Source organism: Ammospiza nelsoni, chromosome 5, assembly GCF_027579445.1.
Source record: "Ammospiza nelsoni isolate bAmmNel1 chromosome 5, bAmmNel1.pri, whole genome shotgun sequence".
NCBI classification, from domain to species: Eukaryota; Metazoa; Chordata; class Aves; order Passeriformes; family Passerellidae; genus Ammospiza; species Ammospiza nelsoni.
Window position 1 is genome coordinate 69,138,718 of NC_080637.1, and position 20,025 is coordinate 69,158,742.

The window sequence follows — 20,025 nt, forward strand, 5'->3', positions numbered from 1 at the left end:
TGATCTGTTCACAGGGCAGTTGGTTTGTGAGCTGGAGTTGAAGGTGAAGAGAACGGCACCTGTGGGACTTCTTCCCACACTGTTAGGGCCAAATTCAACTAACCCAGCATGTTGCAGGGCAAAGGAATCCACACCAAAGCCTAATCAGCCATTTTATAAATGTCATTTTTGGCTTTGCATCTGTTTGCTCAATTAACAAAAGCAGGAAAAAAATACAACAGAACAAACTTATTTTTGAACGACTGAATGCTTTTATTAAGGTCCTTAAAGTATTAGTATTTTTCTTAACAAAGGAACACCCATACCACTATGTTACAGGTTTATTTCAGAATACACCTGAAGTTTGTGTTTTTAATTTCCTAGCAACAATCAAAACTAAAAGTTGCAAGATTTTACAATTAAGGTTTCTTTTTTAGTTCAATTGCTGTCAGCTTACAAAAATAGTTATCAAATGTATGATTAATTTGCTATTTAATCTCTGAAGTTTGAGTTAAAATTTTACACCAGTTATGAAATTATGGTAATGTATTCATTATTTTCATCACAGAATTTGCTTCCAGGAAATAGGTGATGAGAATTTAAGTAGTTGGGAAGCTGTATATTCATTTATTAGTCTTTTTTTTTTTTAGCTGCACATTGGCTGGACAAATAGGTGCAAAGGATTCTATCTACAAAACTGTAATTAGAGATTAATGAAAACATGAGTTGCTATAGATGTTTACCAGAAATATTTAGTGCCTTATTGTATTTGGCCCTGTCTAAAAGCAAACCTTTGGTTTGCTTGATGTGATATGGACTTGTTGCACTAAAACAAAGACACTTTGTTTAATCTCTGCTGATAATCCATCAATTTCAGCCAGTTGATTGGAGCAATTTTTCTTTTCTTACTTTTTTTTGAGAATACTTAGAGAGCAGCATTTGACTTTGCTATTGTATGTAGCTGGGCTTCTGTCTTGTGACTGGAGAGCACCCTGGTTAATTCTGGTTTTGTTTTTTTTAATTCCCTCATGAAATATTCCATCTAGCATTAATACTAATTTATGCCACCTTATTACTTGGTAGCCCTCATCTGTTGCTAATGAGTCAGGTGATAGATTTCTTTTCCAAGGTGTTTCTAAATTATAGGAGGGTTGGGCTAACATTTTTTTATTATATTGAGTTTCTAGATTCATGTGGCGTGTGCTCCCCTATCTTGTATCTTCCCATCACCTGTTTCTAGAAGAAAAATCTTTGTGTTGTTTCAGCTACAGGGAGAGGTGTGCTGACTGCATCAGGAAATGTGCATTATATTATGTAAATAATTCTTATCACTCAAGAAAGTCAGTGGTCAGTGTAAAGTCGATATGTGCTTGAAGGCTTGACTTTAACACCTCTTGATTCAGACATTGTTGAGCTCCTGTCCCTAAAATCTGGGGCAAGTGAGTTTCCCACAGCCTTCACCCCTTGCCTCCTCCAGTGCTGACCTGAACACACACTTTGTTTTCAGAAATCAAAGTTTCCTAGCCTCAGGAAATGAAGTGCACCCCTCATCTCTTAAAGCCACCATGGGACAATTTGACTTACATGCAGCAGCCCAGTCACATTTTCAGGATCTGCTAATATTTTCATTGGCACTCCTTACCTTGTCATAGAAGTGGTGCAGAACAGCAAGGAGCAGTGTAACAAAATGATGAGAGGTTTTGGGAGAAGTTCACAGGCAGGAGAGGTGGCTGAGTGCTGTGCAGTTGAACAGGAACAGTTCAAGTGTGATGTTTGGTCTTTTAGCTTGGATGCAATGACCAACAGAAGTGGTAATATTAAACCAAGTTTCTGAAGCATAGTGAAATTATTGTTTCTTTTAGGTAGTAATTTAATGCACCATTTTTGATGTTGGAATAACATTGAAGGGCAGTCACAAACTAGTTGAGAAGCTGGAACTGCTGTGTACAGCCAAAGCCCAGGAAAAGGCCCAGATAACACTTAAAAAACCCAACCCAGCAATACAAAATTCCACATAGATCTTCAGCAGTAACTCCCCTAAGCCTAATTTTTTGAATGTGTAAATTGAAGAACTTTGTTCAATCCTTGGCAGCTGTCAGTCACACTCCCAGTTGTGGTGGTGGGGCTGTGTGGTGTGGTCAGTCCTGTTTCCTTCGTTGCTGATGTATCTTCCCTTTATCACTTGGCTTTTTTGTGAGGTTAAGCAATTAGGCTTTCCAAACACTGCCATTATTCTTCATGATTTGGTGACTAACCCTAACTAAGGTAAAGTGAGTTTTGAGCAACTAAAAGCCAAATCAAAACTTTTAAAACAGTTTTTTTTCCTTATTTTCAAAATATTTTTGGGAAGAGTTTTTCCTTGGTTTCCTTCTGCTGCATGCCCCAGAATGTAAATATTTTTCTTTGTGTACCAAAACTACAAAAAAACCCCACAAAACAAAGCAAGAAAAGCCAAACAACTCACCTATATATCGCTGTATTCGTGATCTTTTAAATTCAGAAGTTATGGTTAAGGATATGGCCAGCTAAAATATTTTGCAGGGGCAGACCTTAAAAACAAAAAAGTGACAAAGGAAATTTTTGGGGTAAATATTGTAATTTGGACATTTAGGACTACAAAAGTGTTTGGAGATCTTAGGCAATGATAGCACCACCCTCAAGGAGGGCAATGGAAGGTGCTGATCTGTCTCTGGGACCAGTGATGGGACACAAGGAAAAGCAATGAAGTTGCATCAGAGGAAGTTCAGGCTGGATGTGAGGAGCAGACGCCTCACCATGAGGGAGCAGAGAAGTGATCACAGCTCTAAGACAGAGTTCAAGCAGTGTCTGACAGTGCTCTCAGTGGTGTGGTTTAGGTTTAGGTAGTCATGCAACAAGCAGGGAGCTGGTCTGAATGATCCTTATGGGTCCCTGCCAACTTGAAATATTCAATAATTCTACACTATGTATTGTAGAACCTAATATTTCATAACACAAGACACTGTGACAATACAAAACTAAATAACACAGTAAGTCACTGCATCCAGTTTTCAGTGTAGGCTTTTTCAGTCATGTTGACTATTTTATCAATATAAGTCATGTTGAGGAGCAAAGTGTTCTTTAAAGCATCTGAAGTTCATCTGTCCATCAGGATTAGCAGCTGCAGCAGCAGTGGAGTGTCCTGTGGGTGGTGGTAATGCTGCAGCAATGAAAGCTTGAGCTCAGCAATCCTTCTGACATGGCTGACAGACACATGGAAATATTCCTGAGTGCCTAAGTCAGATGAGTAAAACAAGCTGTTTCTATAGCAGTGCACAAGATGTGCATGTTTGTTCCTGGTGTTTTAACCATTGTGTGAAATGCAGCATGTATGTGTACACTTTGTATTGCAGGGAAGCTTTTGTGATGGTTCAAAAGCATTCTAAATGTTTGCTTAACCTGCATTGTTCTCAAAACACTGCTGTGTGTTAGCCACATAACTGTGAAGGAAAAGTATGTTAAAATATAATATTAAAATCAAATTAACTTATTCATATTTTCAGTTAACATTTTATCAACTTCTGTCTTACAAGAATAACATCTGAAATTATGTCAGAAAAGATAACCAGATGCAGATAATAGCTTACATTACATTAATGTGTAGCATGAAAATCCATGTGAGGAGAGAATTAGCAGCTGTATGTATGCTGATGTGCATTACAGTAAAAGATAATGAGATCAGTGTCAAAATGAAAAAAATACTGACATTAACGCAGAAAAAATAATTTCATAAAAGCCTTTAAGAAATGGCCTTTGTAGCAATTGGTCTTCTTAGTGAGGAAAGGTTTTCCCAATGGCTGATGGGTAACAAAGGGATTTGCCACTTTTCAGGAATGCCTGATGCTCCACTGATCTTCTGTTGTTTATAATTGTCTTCCTGTTTTCAAATAATTTTAAAATGTAAAATCTTCTAATTTGAAATTTTTTATTGCTTATTGTGATTGTTTGACTTTATTCCTCATGGTGTTGGGCTATATTTCATCACTGGAAATGCAAGAATTTCATAGAGAAGTGGAAAGGTGGAAAGACTTCTCTGGAGAGCTTTACTCTTTCATTAAAAAAAGAGTAAAGCCATTGATATGAACAGTTGGTTTCAGTGTCCACATTAGGAAATCTTAGGGGATTTTTTCGTCAGCCACATGGACTAAATTGGGCACCCAAAATGAAAGGATGTGAAATGTTTTATTCTGAAAATCTTGGCCTGTCTTTAGTTGAAAGACTTTGGGATTTGCATTTTTAAATCAGAAGCCTGAATTTGATTCTACCTCCTTTTATCTAATTCATTAGTCTGTAACAGTACTTGGCATACTGTGAAATGGAGAAAAATTCAAAATAATGGATTATTCAAAAAATTCAAAATAATGCCCTCAAAACTTTTGAGGGCAAAATGTTGTAGGAGATGGACTTTCAAAAAAGATAGTTATCTTAAAATTGCTGTTAAAAGTGCTAAAGAAATTGTTATTTCCAAAATGAGTGGGATTCTTCATTGTAATTCAACATAAACATTCTCAATGGGTTTTTCTTCTTTTATATATGACTGTAATATTTTTAGTATTTGATTTGAGGTGACTTTGAGGATAAACATCTTTTGAGAGGAGGTACTTATGCTTTTGTTAGTTTTGTTGTTTCTGCTGGTTGCAGTTGGTATCTTCTTCAAAGTTTTATCTCAGTGAACATGACCTGACTCTCTAGCTTTAATTAGAACCACCAGAATTCTTTCTCTCTTTTGTAGCCCTGTTTTGCAAAGATATTTCTGTAGGAATGTGTGTTTATGGTAATATTTAATGCACTGCATCTCTCAGAAGTTCATCAGCTCTTTATTTTGTGATGAAAGCCCACATGCACGTAGCAAGTTGCTGTTTGCTGTTGCTGTACATGCCGACAGTGGTGCTTTCTAGAAAACATTCTTAAACCTCTAAGGTCTTGCCATCATTACACAAAACTCATTCTCTTTTTACTATCTTTAATCTCATGCAAGTTTTTGCAGTTTTAATCAAAATACTCTTAGAGATTAAGGATTTTATTTTAAACTTTGCTGTCCCTTTGATAGGATATGTGCTCTACATATGTGCAATTCATCCAAAAGAGTTAAAATAACATCAACCTTACAAAATTAAGCTCTCAAACTGAGGGAGTTGCAGAGCTTTGTTTGTTTCTTTGTGTTTCTTTTTTCCTAATAAGCTTCCTTGTGCACATATATTATGAAAAAAATTCCTCTTGACTGTCTCCTCATAAAATGTACCAGTTGCAGTGTGCTCACTTAAGTCATATTCTTTCTGTAATTTTATTTTATTGTTCCAGTTCAGTATGTGGTCCAGTTCTGCACATTGTTCAGTGGTGGTGTGAAGATGAAATTGAAATCATCAGTAGTACTGCAGTGTTTAAAATAGCAACAGAACTGACTTATTGAGCAGTGAATGGGGTGATACCTAATGAGCAAGCTTTTGAGGTCTGTTGATATTAAAAATATGAGTACATATTTAAATATTTTAAAAGATTGTTTGCATATATAAAAAGATGATTCTCTGACTGGCTTTGAAGACTGAAAGCTATTTGGCAGAGAAGGAAGATCATTCTTTACAGAACCACAGTATGAAGTCTTCAGAGCTTCACAGAACTTTCATGGTATAAATGTCAAAGGGCTGTGGACTTGTAAATGCTGAACCTTTTGCATGATTATCTGCATGAGGTATTGCAAAAGTGAGAATTTTCATTTGGTACCATGGGCATTAAGATGAGATGAAATGTGTATTCATCTATCAAATGACTCCAAGCCTTGTTGGGTTTATAGATTTGGAGTTTCATGTAACCTTCCCAGATTTATACAGTTAAACAGTTGGGGAAATTCTAGTTACTGCCACAGATGCCTGTATCATTTGAAAACTTTATAGCCCGACTTTTGTTCCTTTTTCACATCAGAGATATGGAGGGATAGTTGTGTCTTGTACGTGATTCAAAGCCAGGTTAAATGAAGCTTTGAGCAACCTGGTCTAGTAGAAAATTTTATGGAGATTGATCTCTGGATTACAAGCACTAGGTAATTTCAATTTAACTTTAATAAAGCTTGTCTTTGTCTCAAAGCATCTACCTAATATATTAGAATGTCATTGATTTTGGTTCACACCAAAATTAATGTCAATAGTACATGTCCTTGTAATTGCCCATCTCTTTGAAATACATATTTTGTTTGAGAACACTTTGGACCATGTAGGAGATTATCTATTTCAGATAGATAATCTATTTTGAAGAGGGTTGGGGCTTTATTAATATTGTTGTCTCTTATCTAACTAGTTGGTTATAATAATAAAGATCAGTTTCTCAATATGTGAATCTAGCTTTGCACATTTATTTTAAAAAAACTTAATTCCTCTAATTTTAATTTTAAAATTGAGTAAAAATTCTCATGTGGAATTGAATGTGTTGGGCTGACATATTTTCATTTTCTGCATCGCCTTAGCTGTACTTTCTGTGTTTATTTTATTGGACAGATAGAACCGTGTATTGTACAAGCTGAGCTGGTGCCAGCATAATATTTCCAATAAGTTGTTTAATCACTGAGCAAGTCTGCTTTCAAACTGGGCAATGAGCCCATTGCCAGTGTGCAGCATTGGGTTAGAATAACTCAACAATTACACTGGTGGTGTTTAAAAAGCATCCTGACTCAAATCAGCTGTAACTCTTGGACAGGGTAGTTAAGTACGCCAATAATTTTTTAACATCATCAGAAAAGAACTTTCATTTTTTATTGGTCTCCAGAGGCCATCAGCACTTTTTCACCCTAAGAGTTTGTTTTAGCACCAAGGAAAATGTGCTGTTTTCACAATTTTCCCAGCCTCAGTTGGCTTACATAGGAAAAAAGCAGAGCTCAGAGTTGAACCTCAGAGCTCAGAGTGTTTTTGGAGGAACTCAAAACACTGACTGGTCATATGCCACGTAATTTGAACATAAATATATCACAAAGAGATGCGTTCTTGATCATACTTTTGTTAGGAGTTCTGAAGAAAATATTAAAGAAGGGTTGTTTGTGATCTGTTCTAAAAGTATTTCTGAAATACAGAAGAAACATTCTTCCCTGTCTGTGTGGATAACATACCAGATCTGAAGCTGGTATATCATTCTGTTTTCTAAACAGTAAATTAAAGAGCCGCCTCTACTACTTGCATGATGTTTTGGGGAAATCTTGCAACCAAAGAATCTTTTATTCCAAAATCCAAACTCCAGATATAATTATGGAGAAAAGGGCTGAGGAAGCAAAGCTAGCCTGTTTTGTTTTGATTGGACTAGAAGTTTAGACTTAAGTTCTCTGTGGTCAGGAGGCTGAGATTAAAGGGTCTGTAATTAGATTCAATACTCCATGTGTCTTAATGCCCTGAAAGGCCAAACCCTGTCTGCAGGCAGTGGTAGCTGCCAGGATCATCAAAAATAGTCTATAAATGCAAGTGAAAAGGAAATGATGCACACTTTCTCAAATAGTTTGTTCTTACTTGTTGTGTCTTGTTTGTGTAAAAAGAAAGGATAGGAAATTCCTCAAAATATCAAGAAAACAGGTAGATTTTGAGGTTGAAAAGAAATTGTTTTACCTCTGGAAACAGTTTGCTGAATTCTTGTAGGTAATCTTCTATGTTCAAGTCATGTTTCAGTAGTTTTCCTGTTTTTCTCACATTAGATACAGTGGTACCCAAAGCAAAATGGGTTATTAGGTTTCTGTGCTTTTATATCTACGTTTGTGTGTGTGAAGAGAGAAGAGTTTTCTTCCCCAAAGTCAGAAGAAGACAGGTGCATCTTTTGATTAATAGTTTATTAATCAAATTATAATTACCAAATGCTTTTGTTTCAGGAATTTTCTAGGTCAGGTTAATAGTAATGAGCAAAATGAAGTCTTCTTTTGGCTGAATTAATGGAGGGTAATGCTTGAGGATGAGTTTGGTGACCTTGTGCAAAGGAAGTGGTGGCACTTGATGGTGCCACTGTTCCCTGGCCCAGCTCCTCACTGATGGAAACTGCTCTGGACCACGCTCTGAGTGCTCCTCTCTTTTGCAGGCAAGTTAAAGATCAAAACAAGAAAGTAGCAAATCTGAAGCACAAAGAACAAGTGGAGAAAAAGAAGAGTGCACAGATGCTGGAGGAGGCCAGGAGACGAGAGGATAACCTTAATGACAGCTCCCAGCAGCTTCAGGTAACGTGGGAATTGGTTAATGCAGCTGGGGTAATGAGCCAGGCTGAGCTGCCTGGCTCTCTGCTCTACCTCCTGGTCTGTTCTCATAGCTTTTACCTAACAATTTTGTCCCTGATTGTTTAAAAAGACACATCTATCCTACAGCATTTCAAAGAAAGCAGCCTCTCTCAATTGCCTTCATATCTTCCTCAATTTTCATAAGAGGAAAATGTACTTTTAATTGTCAACTTGGTTATGAAGTGCATCGTTGAAGTAATTATATCAATTCCATATTGAGATTGGGTGTGACATTTCTTTCTTCTCTGCTCTTCTAACAGCCTTTTTCTTTAGCTGTTTTGTCTGTTTTCACCTTATATGGGTGTCCTTTCTTCAGCAAATGAAAGATAACCAAGTAAGTATTCCTAGAGAAAGCTGGAGTTACTGTAGGGTGACTGGAGGACCACATTTTGTATCGTAGTCATCCTTGTTTACCTCATGAATTCCTGGTGTGCTTTCTGGTCAGTTGGCTTTATTTATGAAATGATCATGCTGCTGCCCCACAGAGTTATCTGGTTACCTCAAATCTGCCCAGGCATACGAAAGTCACTGGTATAAAAGCAAGTCAAATATTTCTCAGTGTGCTGTGTATTGAGATTAGCTGCAGAAGGTTTATCAAAAGGTAAGTTTTCAATTGCTGTCATAAAAATATTAAACTAGTGGCATGGGGTACAACAAAGATACCATGATGCTAAGTGTGGAGATAATAGACGTTTTGACTGTGTTTTCTTTAATTTACAAAAACAACTTTCTTTTTGGTGAGTGAAAATAAACATGGAAACTGCACCCTACCTTGTAGCCTTTCACTCTGTTAATCTTTAAAGAGCAAGCCTTTCTTTGTTTTCCTTTGTTATTCTTTTTATCAACCACATATCTTAATACATCTACAATGAAGACACAGAATACATCCTAAAGGTTTCCTAGTAAAGATAAATTCTTTCCTTATGGGATGATGGGGGGATGTTTTCAGCTAAAACTTTGAAAGAACCACTGAAACCTGTGTCCATGGAATGCTCTCAGATGCACCATTTTGTGGTTTTCTCCATCAATTCCAGTCCTGCATGTACTGGGCAATGAAATAGTTAAGTTCCACGTGTATGAGAATGATTTCATAACTGCAGACCTTTATAAAAGGCGGGAATGTGGGATTTCTACATCTGCTAATGGGTTTTGTGGCTGTAGTGCTATGGCAATTCACAAGGCTCTCGTTATGTGGCAGCTATGTTTGAATAACACAGTCCTCCTGGTATTGGTGAAATGTCTTTAAAAATTCCTGAAACTACTACAATATTTGGTTAGATTCCTAATCTGCATTTGAGTAAATCTATATTTCAAGTGTGAAAAGACAGCTGGTGCTTCACATTTTCCTTGCAATTACATGGGAGGTATATTAATTGAATGACACCATTCCATCAGACCTTCATCTTTATTTTTATGTAGCAGTTCAAGATTTTAAAAGGAATGGCTTTCTTTTCTGGCTCTCCCTCCCCAGTTGTTCTTTTCTTTCCCTTTTCATTTTTCTGTCTTTTTCACATATGTAATGCACTGAAAAAAGCCTGAAATTTGTTTTCTCTCAGCTTCTATTTGTATACTGAAACCACTTTTTTTTTTCTTTTAAGAAACAATAATATGTGTGAAATGTTTGTACTATATAGCAATGAACAGAAAGTGATACTACAGTTGCTAAGAACTTTAAGTTCTGCTAAAACTTTTTAACACCAGTTTCTGGTACATCAAGGAGATGGTACAGCTTTGGTGGTAGCAGTGAAGCAGCTTTTACTCAGAAAAAAATGGTGTTGCTTTACATCAGAGTTCTTTAAGAATGTATAGCTTCCCTTACAATTTCTTACCCAACTCTTTACTTATAAAGTGTTTTAAGCAGGTGAGAGATCATAGATATAAAAATATTACCTTTTCCCATTCAGATTTTCCAACTAGAGATCTCTGTAGGGCAGTACATACTTTTTTGCAGTTTGCTTATGTTTTGGTTTATTCTGCACTGGTGTCTTTGTTTCTCTGTAGTTATATGCAAGTTTTTTTGACACTAAAAATTGACGTTATTAAATGCATTATTAAATTAAATAAGATTGAAGTGTGAGGTGATAGTCAACATTGAAGTGTGCAGGTTATCATGGTATTAATGTAACTTGATTTTCCCTAGTGCTTTTCCTGCTTTTGAGAACATAATTGTCCTGTTTGGGTGGGCTCTGTTTTAGAGAGCCTTTCCCCATATTCAGCACAAGGCTGAAGGGAATGCTTTTATTCACAGATGAAAAAGGTCTGTATGCTCTAATGAAAATATCAGGTTAAGGTAAAATATGGAGTGTTTAATGACAAGTGACAGGTTCAATAAAAGCTCCTTCCTTTAGAAGAGCCCTCTGCTTACAGCCTCCCTCTCTCAAGGACTGCAACATTTTGGTTTCCTGGAAGTAAAATTTACCCAGAACCACATTTCAGTTTGTTAGTTGTGGAGACCTGTCTTCTCTCTAGGCTCTTAAAGGGCACTGCCTTGTAATTGATTTTTAAAAAGTTAAACCTGAGAGGACTGTAGATATTTAACTACTTTTTTTTTTTTTTTATGCAACCATTGTTGGCTTTGGGGTCAGGACACACAAGCACCAATTTCAGATAATTTTGGTCTTGGTGGTTTTGGCTGGAATTAATAATAAGCCATTATGAAATGCTTAAAAATATATGATCTGCATGTTCTTGGGTTGACTGTCTGCAATCTAGTCAAATAAACAGGGTCCCAAGCACACAGTGCCCTGCTCTCCTCTCTGTCCCTACCAGGCCTGTGGTTTCTTTCTTCCTGAGGCCAGTCACAAAATGTTCGTTTATTCACAGAGCTCTGATGATGGAAATTTGGTATTTTTGGGAGTGGGGGAAGAATGAAAACCATAATGTCTCAATTCTAGTGAGATGGATAAATGGCTTTCCAAATTTGTCTTTTCCTCCTGGGTTCCCTTAAACCACAACTCTCCAGAGATCTGAGAGGCTGATGAGTGTCTGGTCTATAAGCAGGATAAAAAAAAACAAACAAACTGTTGGGTTGGAGTAGAAATTTTTTGCTTGAAGTGACTAAAGCTTGGCTATTGTGAAAAATAATTGATCTGCTGTTAAGTCCAAGAAAGGTAACATTTACTGAAATTTCATTGTATTTGAATGGATACTTCAAGCTGGCTTCTTAAAGAGAGTATGCATATTTTCTTGGTTTATCACTCTAGCATCTTCTGAAGTTTTCCCCTAACTTTCAGAATATCCATGCTGGGGATTTGTGTGCTGGTGAATCTGTGTTGCAGCAGGTGTCCATCAGTCTCCAATTGCTGCTGACAAACTCTGTGTCCAGATGATGTGTAAGATGTGTTTGAGTGCTTTAATGAGCAACTGTAGAGAGCAAGTAAACTTATTAGTTCTTTTTTTTTCTTTTTCCACACCCAAGTTTAGATTATGTAATGTATATTCCTAATCCATGAACTGTAGATGCAAGCATATGCTGTTTGTTTCTTGTGATAGTGTATTTCTTTTACCATATTGGAAAAACCTATCATTCCAGGAAAGAGCTCTACTTTTAATATAGACAAATATGCAGTTTTATGTTCAGTAATGTTTTTACTGTGATCCAGATGAAGCTCAGTGAAATGGACAGATAAGCAAATACCTTCTAATCAAATGAACTTTATAAATTCATTAAATGTCAGCCACAATGCCCCAAGGCTGCCAAGGGTATTAGAGGCATTTGGACAATGCCCCCAACAGCATGCTTTAACTTTGGCCAGCCCTGGGCTGGGTGGCTGCTGGAGTAGCTTCCAGTTGAAGTAGTCGTTTGTGGTTAACTCTTTGTTATGAGACATCCCTGCATGTGCACACAGTCAGTGCCAGCACTCAAAAACCTGAAAACCCCAGTGGAGCCCAGTCCATCTGAGCTTAAATCACTGAAAAATTTCCTCTTGATATGCTATGATTGGATCTTGAAGGGGGGGGTGGATGAAGTTTTTTTCATCTTATCTCTTTATAGTAATATTATACCATAATGAAAATTATGTTGTGTTCTCTTTTGGCTGTTACTAAAGCCAGATTATGCTTTCATAATTAATCTCTGAACTTGCTTTTGGATAGTGAGTACAAAATTTCTGAATAAATGGTTAAAGGAAAACTTTCCAAGCTTCAAGTTCATGATCTTCTCGAAAACTTGCATCAGATTTGAAGCAAATTGGTTATGCTGGTTAAATATGTTAGGTGCTTTCCTGGGATAAGTGACTTTCAAGTGTGGAGCTCCTGGCGAATTTCTCTTCCATAAAAACCATTGCTATATCAGATTCCAGACTTGCCTGCCAGATGAGTGCAGCTCAGCATGTTACAGCCCAGAGAACACTCAGCTGCTCTATTTCAGCCTGGCAGAAATCTGTTCTTTAAAGCCATCTTGCATCTGCAGGGTTTGTTCCAGAGCACAGTCTGACATACCAAACATGTGTCTGCTCACTGAGCTCAGATGCACCTTTGGGAATTACTCAGATCTAAATGTTCTTTTCCTCTCACTTCCTCTCCCAGTGCTTTTTAGACATTAATTACATCATGGAGAGGTTTTGGCCTCCCTGTCCTGGGTAATTCCCTGTGCTGCCCAGCCTTGGGGTGTCAGTGTTCCTTGGGCCTGACTGGTGCCATCAGCACTTAGGCAAATGGATGTAATTTCACTTAAGGCTGCATTCAGGTCTAGGTCATTCTCATCCTGTCCTCCAGGACAGAGCTCATGGCATCAATTGCTGAAAGGATACCAATTCACTTTGCAATTCATTTTTCAGTATTTTTTGAAAGGATGAGTTTTCTTGTCAGTTAACAAATAGGATGAAATTTAATATTGTTACGTGTTCTCAATAATTTAGCTAAAGATGGTTCTGAGGTAATGTGAATCAGTATTTTACTGTCTGCTTCAGTGTTATGTGGGACTTTTGTTAGTGAAAATACAGCAAGTATGAACAAATACAGGCTCTAAAGATCAATTTTACCTCACAAAAATGTAACTGAAATAATTGTATGCAAATTTTTCCCCCTATTTTACTTGGTCAGTGGTAGCCAATAGGTGGTTTTGGGATCAACTTACCCTCCAGCTCTTTCTCTCAGAGATTCTGTGACAGCTGGCTTCTCATTACAAAACAGGACATACATATGCAGTAGAGACATCAGTATGCATCATGAGTCATTAGTGATGTAATATTCCAGTAGGAATTTTCATTTCCATCAGCTTTTACAATACATTACAGCAAATACAGTGTTCACAAACTTTTAAAACTGTGTGTATTTGGAGGGTTGTGATTTTCAGCACAGTGTGTTGCAGTTAGTGTAGAAACAGGCACATCTTTAACCCTGGCAGATGCTTTGAGAAAAGCTAGCTCTTGTTCTGATCATGTCATAGCCCTCTGTCAAGAGAGCTTTTTCTTATCTTTCCTGGATGTCTGGGAGAAGTTCCAAAAATGTTGACCTTTTAGCTACACATTTCATCACTTAGAGTAAGGGGAGATTTCTTGAGGGGAGGTGAGGAAGAATTAATTTGAATTGTAGCCCTTTTTTGGGAATTAAAAATCATATTTAAGCCCTTCTAATGCATCTACTTTTACAGCATAGATATGATGTAGAAGATAATGCATGAATGAAAAATAGCCTCACTTCACTATACATGTGTGAAATAATGCAGTAATTGTAGGCAAGACTCAGTTATTGTTCATTTGTAATGCTCTTTAACTGAAGAAAGGCTTAGATATTTTCACAGAGTTCATGCCTTAATGATTTTTATCATTCAGCTACACAGAAACAGGACTGAAAAGTTCACTGGACAGTGGAGGAATATTGTACAGTGCTAGAAATCAGTGCATGATATGAAATAGCACTATTGTGACGTTATATTTTCATGTAAAAGTTGCACTGTTTGATTTCCATCCCAGCAAGACAGTAGAGCACATAAAAATGAGCTTCTGTCTTACAAAAAAGGTTTCTCCTCTTTTCTGTATTGAAATGATAAAGTACAATGTGGATTTCAAAGAAGGGCATGAAGATTTACTAACAGATTGCCAGAAAATAAGCTCAACAAGGTGAGAAAAGTGTCTTGACAAACAAGAAGCCCCATAGCATCTGCTCAGATGAGATCCTGTTCCTGGAGAGATCAGTCCTTTTTATCTCTTATGCTTTCACATAAGTGTGCCTGGCTGACTCTGCAGGACAGTAATTCTCCTTTTGCTTAGAGTAAGCTCATCAATACAAGCTTTCATGCACATTGAAACTTAGGAATATTTACCTGGTCCAACTTCCTATAGAAATGTGATACCTATTTCTCCAAACAATTGCATACAAAGTATATGGTAGTAGGGATTGTTATTGGAAAAGTTTATATTTACCTCTCTCATTTCTTAGGTTTTTTTTATTTGTTAAGTTTTGGTGCATTAACATTTTTAAATGTGATCTGTGATCAACAGGCAGACTGTGGGGACAGTCATGTCTCCAGTTTTATTGAAGCCATTTTTCTGATGAAGATTTACAAGGTCTAACTAACTTGATTTTTGCTTTGTGTGAAATATTGCACGCTGAAGAACCAATGAAAAATATACACTTTTTAACATGGAGAACTATTTGTCTCAAAAATTAATTGTAGAAAGAAGGTGCAGCTTTTTTCTCTGTCTAAAATAGAGTATCAGAATAAATACATGATCTTATTCTTAATTTGATGTGGCAGTTCTGACAGAGTCTGTCATTCTACATAATTGACGTTTATGACATTAAATCTGTTGTTAAGGAACTATCTTCTCTTGTGTCTGACCAGGAGAGAGTGCTGCATTCAGAATCCTTGTTACCATAACATTTACAGAAAGGAAGTTTGAAGGGCCCTGGCAATTGTAATGGAGAAGCATTTCCCTGGGTAGACATTTAGCCATCTGCTCTATCAGTTTTCACTTTATGGTTCGCTTTAGTTTACCATACATTTATTATTCTCAGGTTAGATGAATTCATTGCTTTCACATCTTTAGAAAAGATGAACCATTTGACTTTGTCTTCCTATGTAAAGTAAATTTGGACAGGTCTACAGTTTTGAAGAGACAGCTGGAAAAGTTTTGTGGAAATCACTATTTACAGCTAACATTAGGCAGTCTCCCAGTTATCCCAGTATTTCCCTTAACTGCAAATTGAGATTTGTAGTGAAAGAAAGCCATTATATGGCCTGAGAGTTTTTAACAGAGGGAAGAAGACTCCCTGCATCCTAAGATTTTTTTGGTGATCCATCAGGAATATTATTCCCCAGGCACACTTTCACCCAGTGTTTTCTGGCGAAACACGATGTGTCAGTGGAAGATGAAACCTGCTATTTGTGCTCTTTCCTGTTTGGCAGAGGGAAGGCTTGGTACCCTTCATGATATGCCAGAAACTGAGTGCAGTGAGGGCTGCACAGCTGAGTGTGTGCCAGCAGCCTCAACCACTGCATGTTTTTTGCATAGGCTTTTTTCCCCAAGATTAGTATCTGAGTTCAGACTGCTTTCCTAAAAGCTGTCAGGGAGATTAATGTATCTGTTGACAACATGGTGTGGTTCCTGTGAGGAGGTCTCTCCTGAGAGTAGGAAACATTGAAGGCCAGATTTAAGCAAAACAATAGGAGCACATTGGAGGGGAAGAACAGCTCTCTTTTCATTTTGGTGTCTTATTTCATGAGCCTGAGAAATGGTAATAAATTTGCATTTTTTCCTCCTTCTTGGTTTTTTTCTCTGTCTCTCTCATAAGGTTTGTTTTTTTTGTTTTTTTTTTACTTGCTGTGTTGAAAGTGGTTTCTAACTCATCTCTCCCCAAGAATAAGAATGCCCAATTGCCATGGCTCATTTCATAGTCTCATTGTTTAATAAAATTGCTATTCTCTTTTCTTCTTCTTTTGCACAATAGAAAAAGAAAGGGAGATGGGGTGATGATGGGGACCTCAGAAAGAATTCAGAACTTATTTATAAAAAATAATACATGTGGATTTTTTTTTTTTTTTTTTTTTTTTGTTCTATACTGTGGGGACAAATATTCAAGCATTTCCTTAAAAATATTTCCTCTAATTCATTTCAAATAATACTAAAACTAATTAAATTCATTCTAAATCAGTATTATTCTTAAATCTTGCTTACTGAAGTGCCCAAATTGCTGTCACCCTTACTTTTTTTCTATATAGAAATCAATGTAGTCTGTCTTAAATTCTTCTCTTTGTCTAAAATTTACACATCTTAGCAGGTATCAGAGCAATTGCTCTTACTGTGATGTGCAAATATTAACTGGAATTGAGACTTAGGCTGCAAACTGTGTTCAGAACTGGCAGAAGGTTGTAACACACTAAAAGTCAGCACCAGTCCTTTCATCTCCTTAGTTTGGTTTGATGTGCACTCAGATCTCAATGCAGGCATGGGAAAAACTTAACTATATTGGTATCACTTAGTCTGTGACTGAGGATTAAAGGAGGATGATATTAACATTCTAGAAGATGTCTGTAGTCAGTTAAAATTCATCAACAAATTCACTTAGACCATTATGTTGCTTTCCTTGCTTGTGTTTGAATTCGTCCTAAAGTATAATAATTTTGGGGTCAGCTGATTTTCCAAAGCAGGGCATGAAAAGTAAGGAAATAAAAGCTGAAGGAAAACGGTGTCTCAACTACAGTGATGTCCCATGTCCTTCTAGAGCAGAGCTAAAAAATGGCAGATACAATATTTTCTGTAAATGAGACTAAATTTTTTTGCAATTCCAAATTATATTTACTGATTTATTCAGGATATTTAAATGAAAGATAACTTATATAGCTCCACAAATACCTCATAAGTGGAACCCATGGATAAAAGAGCAGGTGAAATTCAGCATAAGTAGATATTTATATATTTTCTCCTGACATATCTATGTCAGGAGAAGCAATCTTAAATATATGTGCACAGTGGTGGGTTCTGATTTGTTCTATTACCATAGGAGAGCAGTCTCAGAATTAGAATAAGTAGTGTTATGAAAATATTATTGGTTAGGAGGACTATTAAAAAGCAATTTGAGAGGTACCAAACAGCAAACCAGAGAATGCTGCTGTGCAGTGATGCCAACCATCCACCACAGAAAGGATGTGGCAAACACAGGAGAGGTAAAGGCAAGGAAGGAAATAGTAAACACAAGGACAGGCTTCTCTTCAAACAGATATTAAATAAAATTAAATTCTTGAATGTGGAAAAGAATGAGTGAAGACAAGAGCCAGGGAATGCTTTTCCCCACTTTGCAGACTGAGAATAACAGCGGATCATTTTGGAATATTTGGGGCTAAAGGGAAACAATAACTGGTTTTCCCATTCCTTTGGACTAGTTCAGGCTTTTATAGAAACAATTGGAATTTTCATACAAAGAAGTGAAAATCTCTCAGAATGTGAAATGTTTCCATCTTCTCATTCTTTTGGCTTTTAAGACAGTTAATTTTAATGGTGACTTTTATGAATGTTATATGCTAAGTTGCCTGTTTAAAGCTACTGTCAGTGTAATGCTGCAAATACCCAAATGAGTATCATTCATAAATGAGTCTCAAATCATCTTCAACCACCTTAATTCAGTATTTTTAAGCTCACTGTTTTCTGATTATGTTACTATTTAATTGTCAAATTTTTACATTTTCTGTACTGTATTCTAATAATCTTTGAATGTATCCTTATTCTCTGGATACAGTGGAACAGCAGATCAGGCATTTACTAGTAAAGATATTGAGAACAACTTTTAATATTTTAAGTCAAGCTTTTGCCTAAATTAATATGTTTTTTTTCTGGTTTGTAGCTGAATCCATGTTGTACCAAGGCAGATCTTCTCCTTGAAATTACCTTCATTTGGTGCATCTGACTGTCAGGGGAATTGTGGGTGCATTGGGGTGTTCCTGAATGGCATGAAAAAACTGTGATAATTTATTTCTGATGGGAAATTGTCTTACTGATCTCTAGTTTGAAGATGGGGAGAAAGGGGAGTATCTACATGGAGTGAAAGGGATTTTTTTTTTTAATTTGGGTTAAAATGTTTTGTGTTTAGGAGTAGGATCTTGATAGATGGCTGCTTTAAAGGAAGCAGTTCATAGCACAAATACAAAAGCTGCTCTGCTAAGATGCCCATCAAGGAAGAAGCATCAAAGGCAAAAATCAAAAGCCAGAGATGATGATTGCAGGAATTCCCTTTAAAATTGAGGGAGTGGATGAGATTCAATGTGCTAACTGCTCAGTAGGCATTTCCTCAGTTGTGTTCTTATCAGTAGCAATTTTTGTCCTATGAAAAAGAGGGAAAACAAGAGAAGTGTTCTTTTATGGCTGTCCATGCTTGGTGCTCTGATGGTTTTGTCTGCTGAAGGATTAAAAATGAGCAAAGAAAGGTAGATCTTGTGACTTGTGATATATTAGTGCAATGATGATGACAGGACTGACATTTACAAAGAGCGCTCAGGCAAATAAGGCTGTATCAAGGGAATAGCATGAGTTTGAACTTCATGTTAATAGTGCAGTTAGTTAGAACTGCTGCTGGCTTTTTCTCTAATTCCCTATCAGTTTAGGAGCCTTGAGTCATTGTATTGATACATGAGAGAAGAACAAATCTTGTTACAGTAGCATTTCTCCAATTAGCCACCCCAAAAAACACGACATGTCCCCAAAAAAAGAAAGACAAACCAAATAAACAAACAAACAAAAAAAAAAAAAACCCACAAAGCCCCATAACAATTAGAGATATCTATTGCTTTTGCTCACTTCAGATCGTTTTCTCAGCTGTATTGTCAGCTTTGGGTCTCATTTCAATAGTCCATGCAGTGACCTGCTGTGGTTTGATAGAAACATTGTCCCTCTAGGTTTTAAAAACTACAAATGTGGTAATTTGCAACAGCCAGAGCAAAATGTTAGAACTGCTGGCACCCCGTGCAGCTGCTAAATGGTAAACCTGGTTGTTAGTGTTGGCAAGGTGCTTGAGCCTGTCTGGGCTGCTGCTAATGAAAAGTGTCTGTGCAAGCCCCAGATTTATAACTGATTGCTGTGCTGGGAGCACCGAGCTTGCAGCAACAGGAAAAAAGCGTCAAAGAGATGGCAACTGTCAGGAAAGGACATTGCCTGTTTCCCACAGGAATAACCACTGCTGCCTTTCCCTTTCTGGGCCTGTAACAGTGTCTGGAGCTGTCCTTTTTCTCCTCCTTCTTTCTGTCCTCCTTCAGCTAGTATTGATTAGGATCCTTTCTTACCATTATCACAGAGTCTGTGTTTCACTTTGCTCCTGATGTTGAGCAAAAGTGCTGCCTGTTCTGGAAATGCTTTTTGAAAGTAGCACACCTAGGTGGTAAGATGTTGTATCTTGGAAGGAAAAGTGCGAATGGCTGGAGTTATTCACACATTTTTGTATACAATTCAGCAGTTTTCAGGCAATAATAATAATATGCATGACTTTTATTAAGGCTTTTGTATGTATATAAGAAAAAGACAATGTGAAATATTAAGCCTTTCTTTTCATTAAGTTTTCACTAGGGTTTTTTTCCCCTCCTGTTTCACTTCCCTTACATTTAAATTAGATCAACTTGTGGTAATTTGTATCTATCTGGTTATTTTCTATTGCACTCTATCACTAGAGTTGATACATTTCTTTTCCAACTTGCATGGGTTTGGGTGGGTTTTTTACCATGTAAATGTATTTTTGTGTATCCTTCCCGTGTGCAGAAAAGCATGTATTTTTTTGTCTTGCATCGCTCCTGGGTATTTTCAAGGGACAGTGTAGTCGGAACTATACTCCAGGGACAGTGTAGTTGAAACATCACTGCATTTTCTACC

At 36.9% G+C, this 20,025-nt stretch overlaps 1 protein-coding gene across 3 annotated transcripts in view; it reads left to right on the top strand.

The window, feature by feature from the left end:
* Positions 1-20,025, top strand: part of ERC1 (ELKS/RAB6-interacting/CAST family member 1) — a 274,816-nt gene that overhangs the window by 135,152 nt on the left and 119,639 nt on the right. For all 3 annotated transcript variants that reach the window (XM_059471721.1, XM_059471722.1, XM_059471720.1), the window contains one exon: positions 8,038-8,173. In XM_059471721.1, the coding sequence (XP_059327704.1) occupies positions 8,038-8,173 (136 nt within the window). The remainder of the gene's footprint in view (positions 1-8,037; positions 8,174-20,025) is intronic.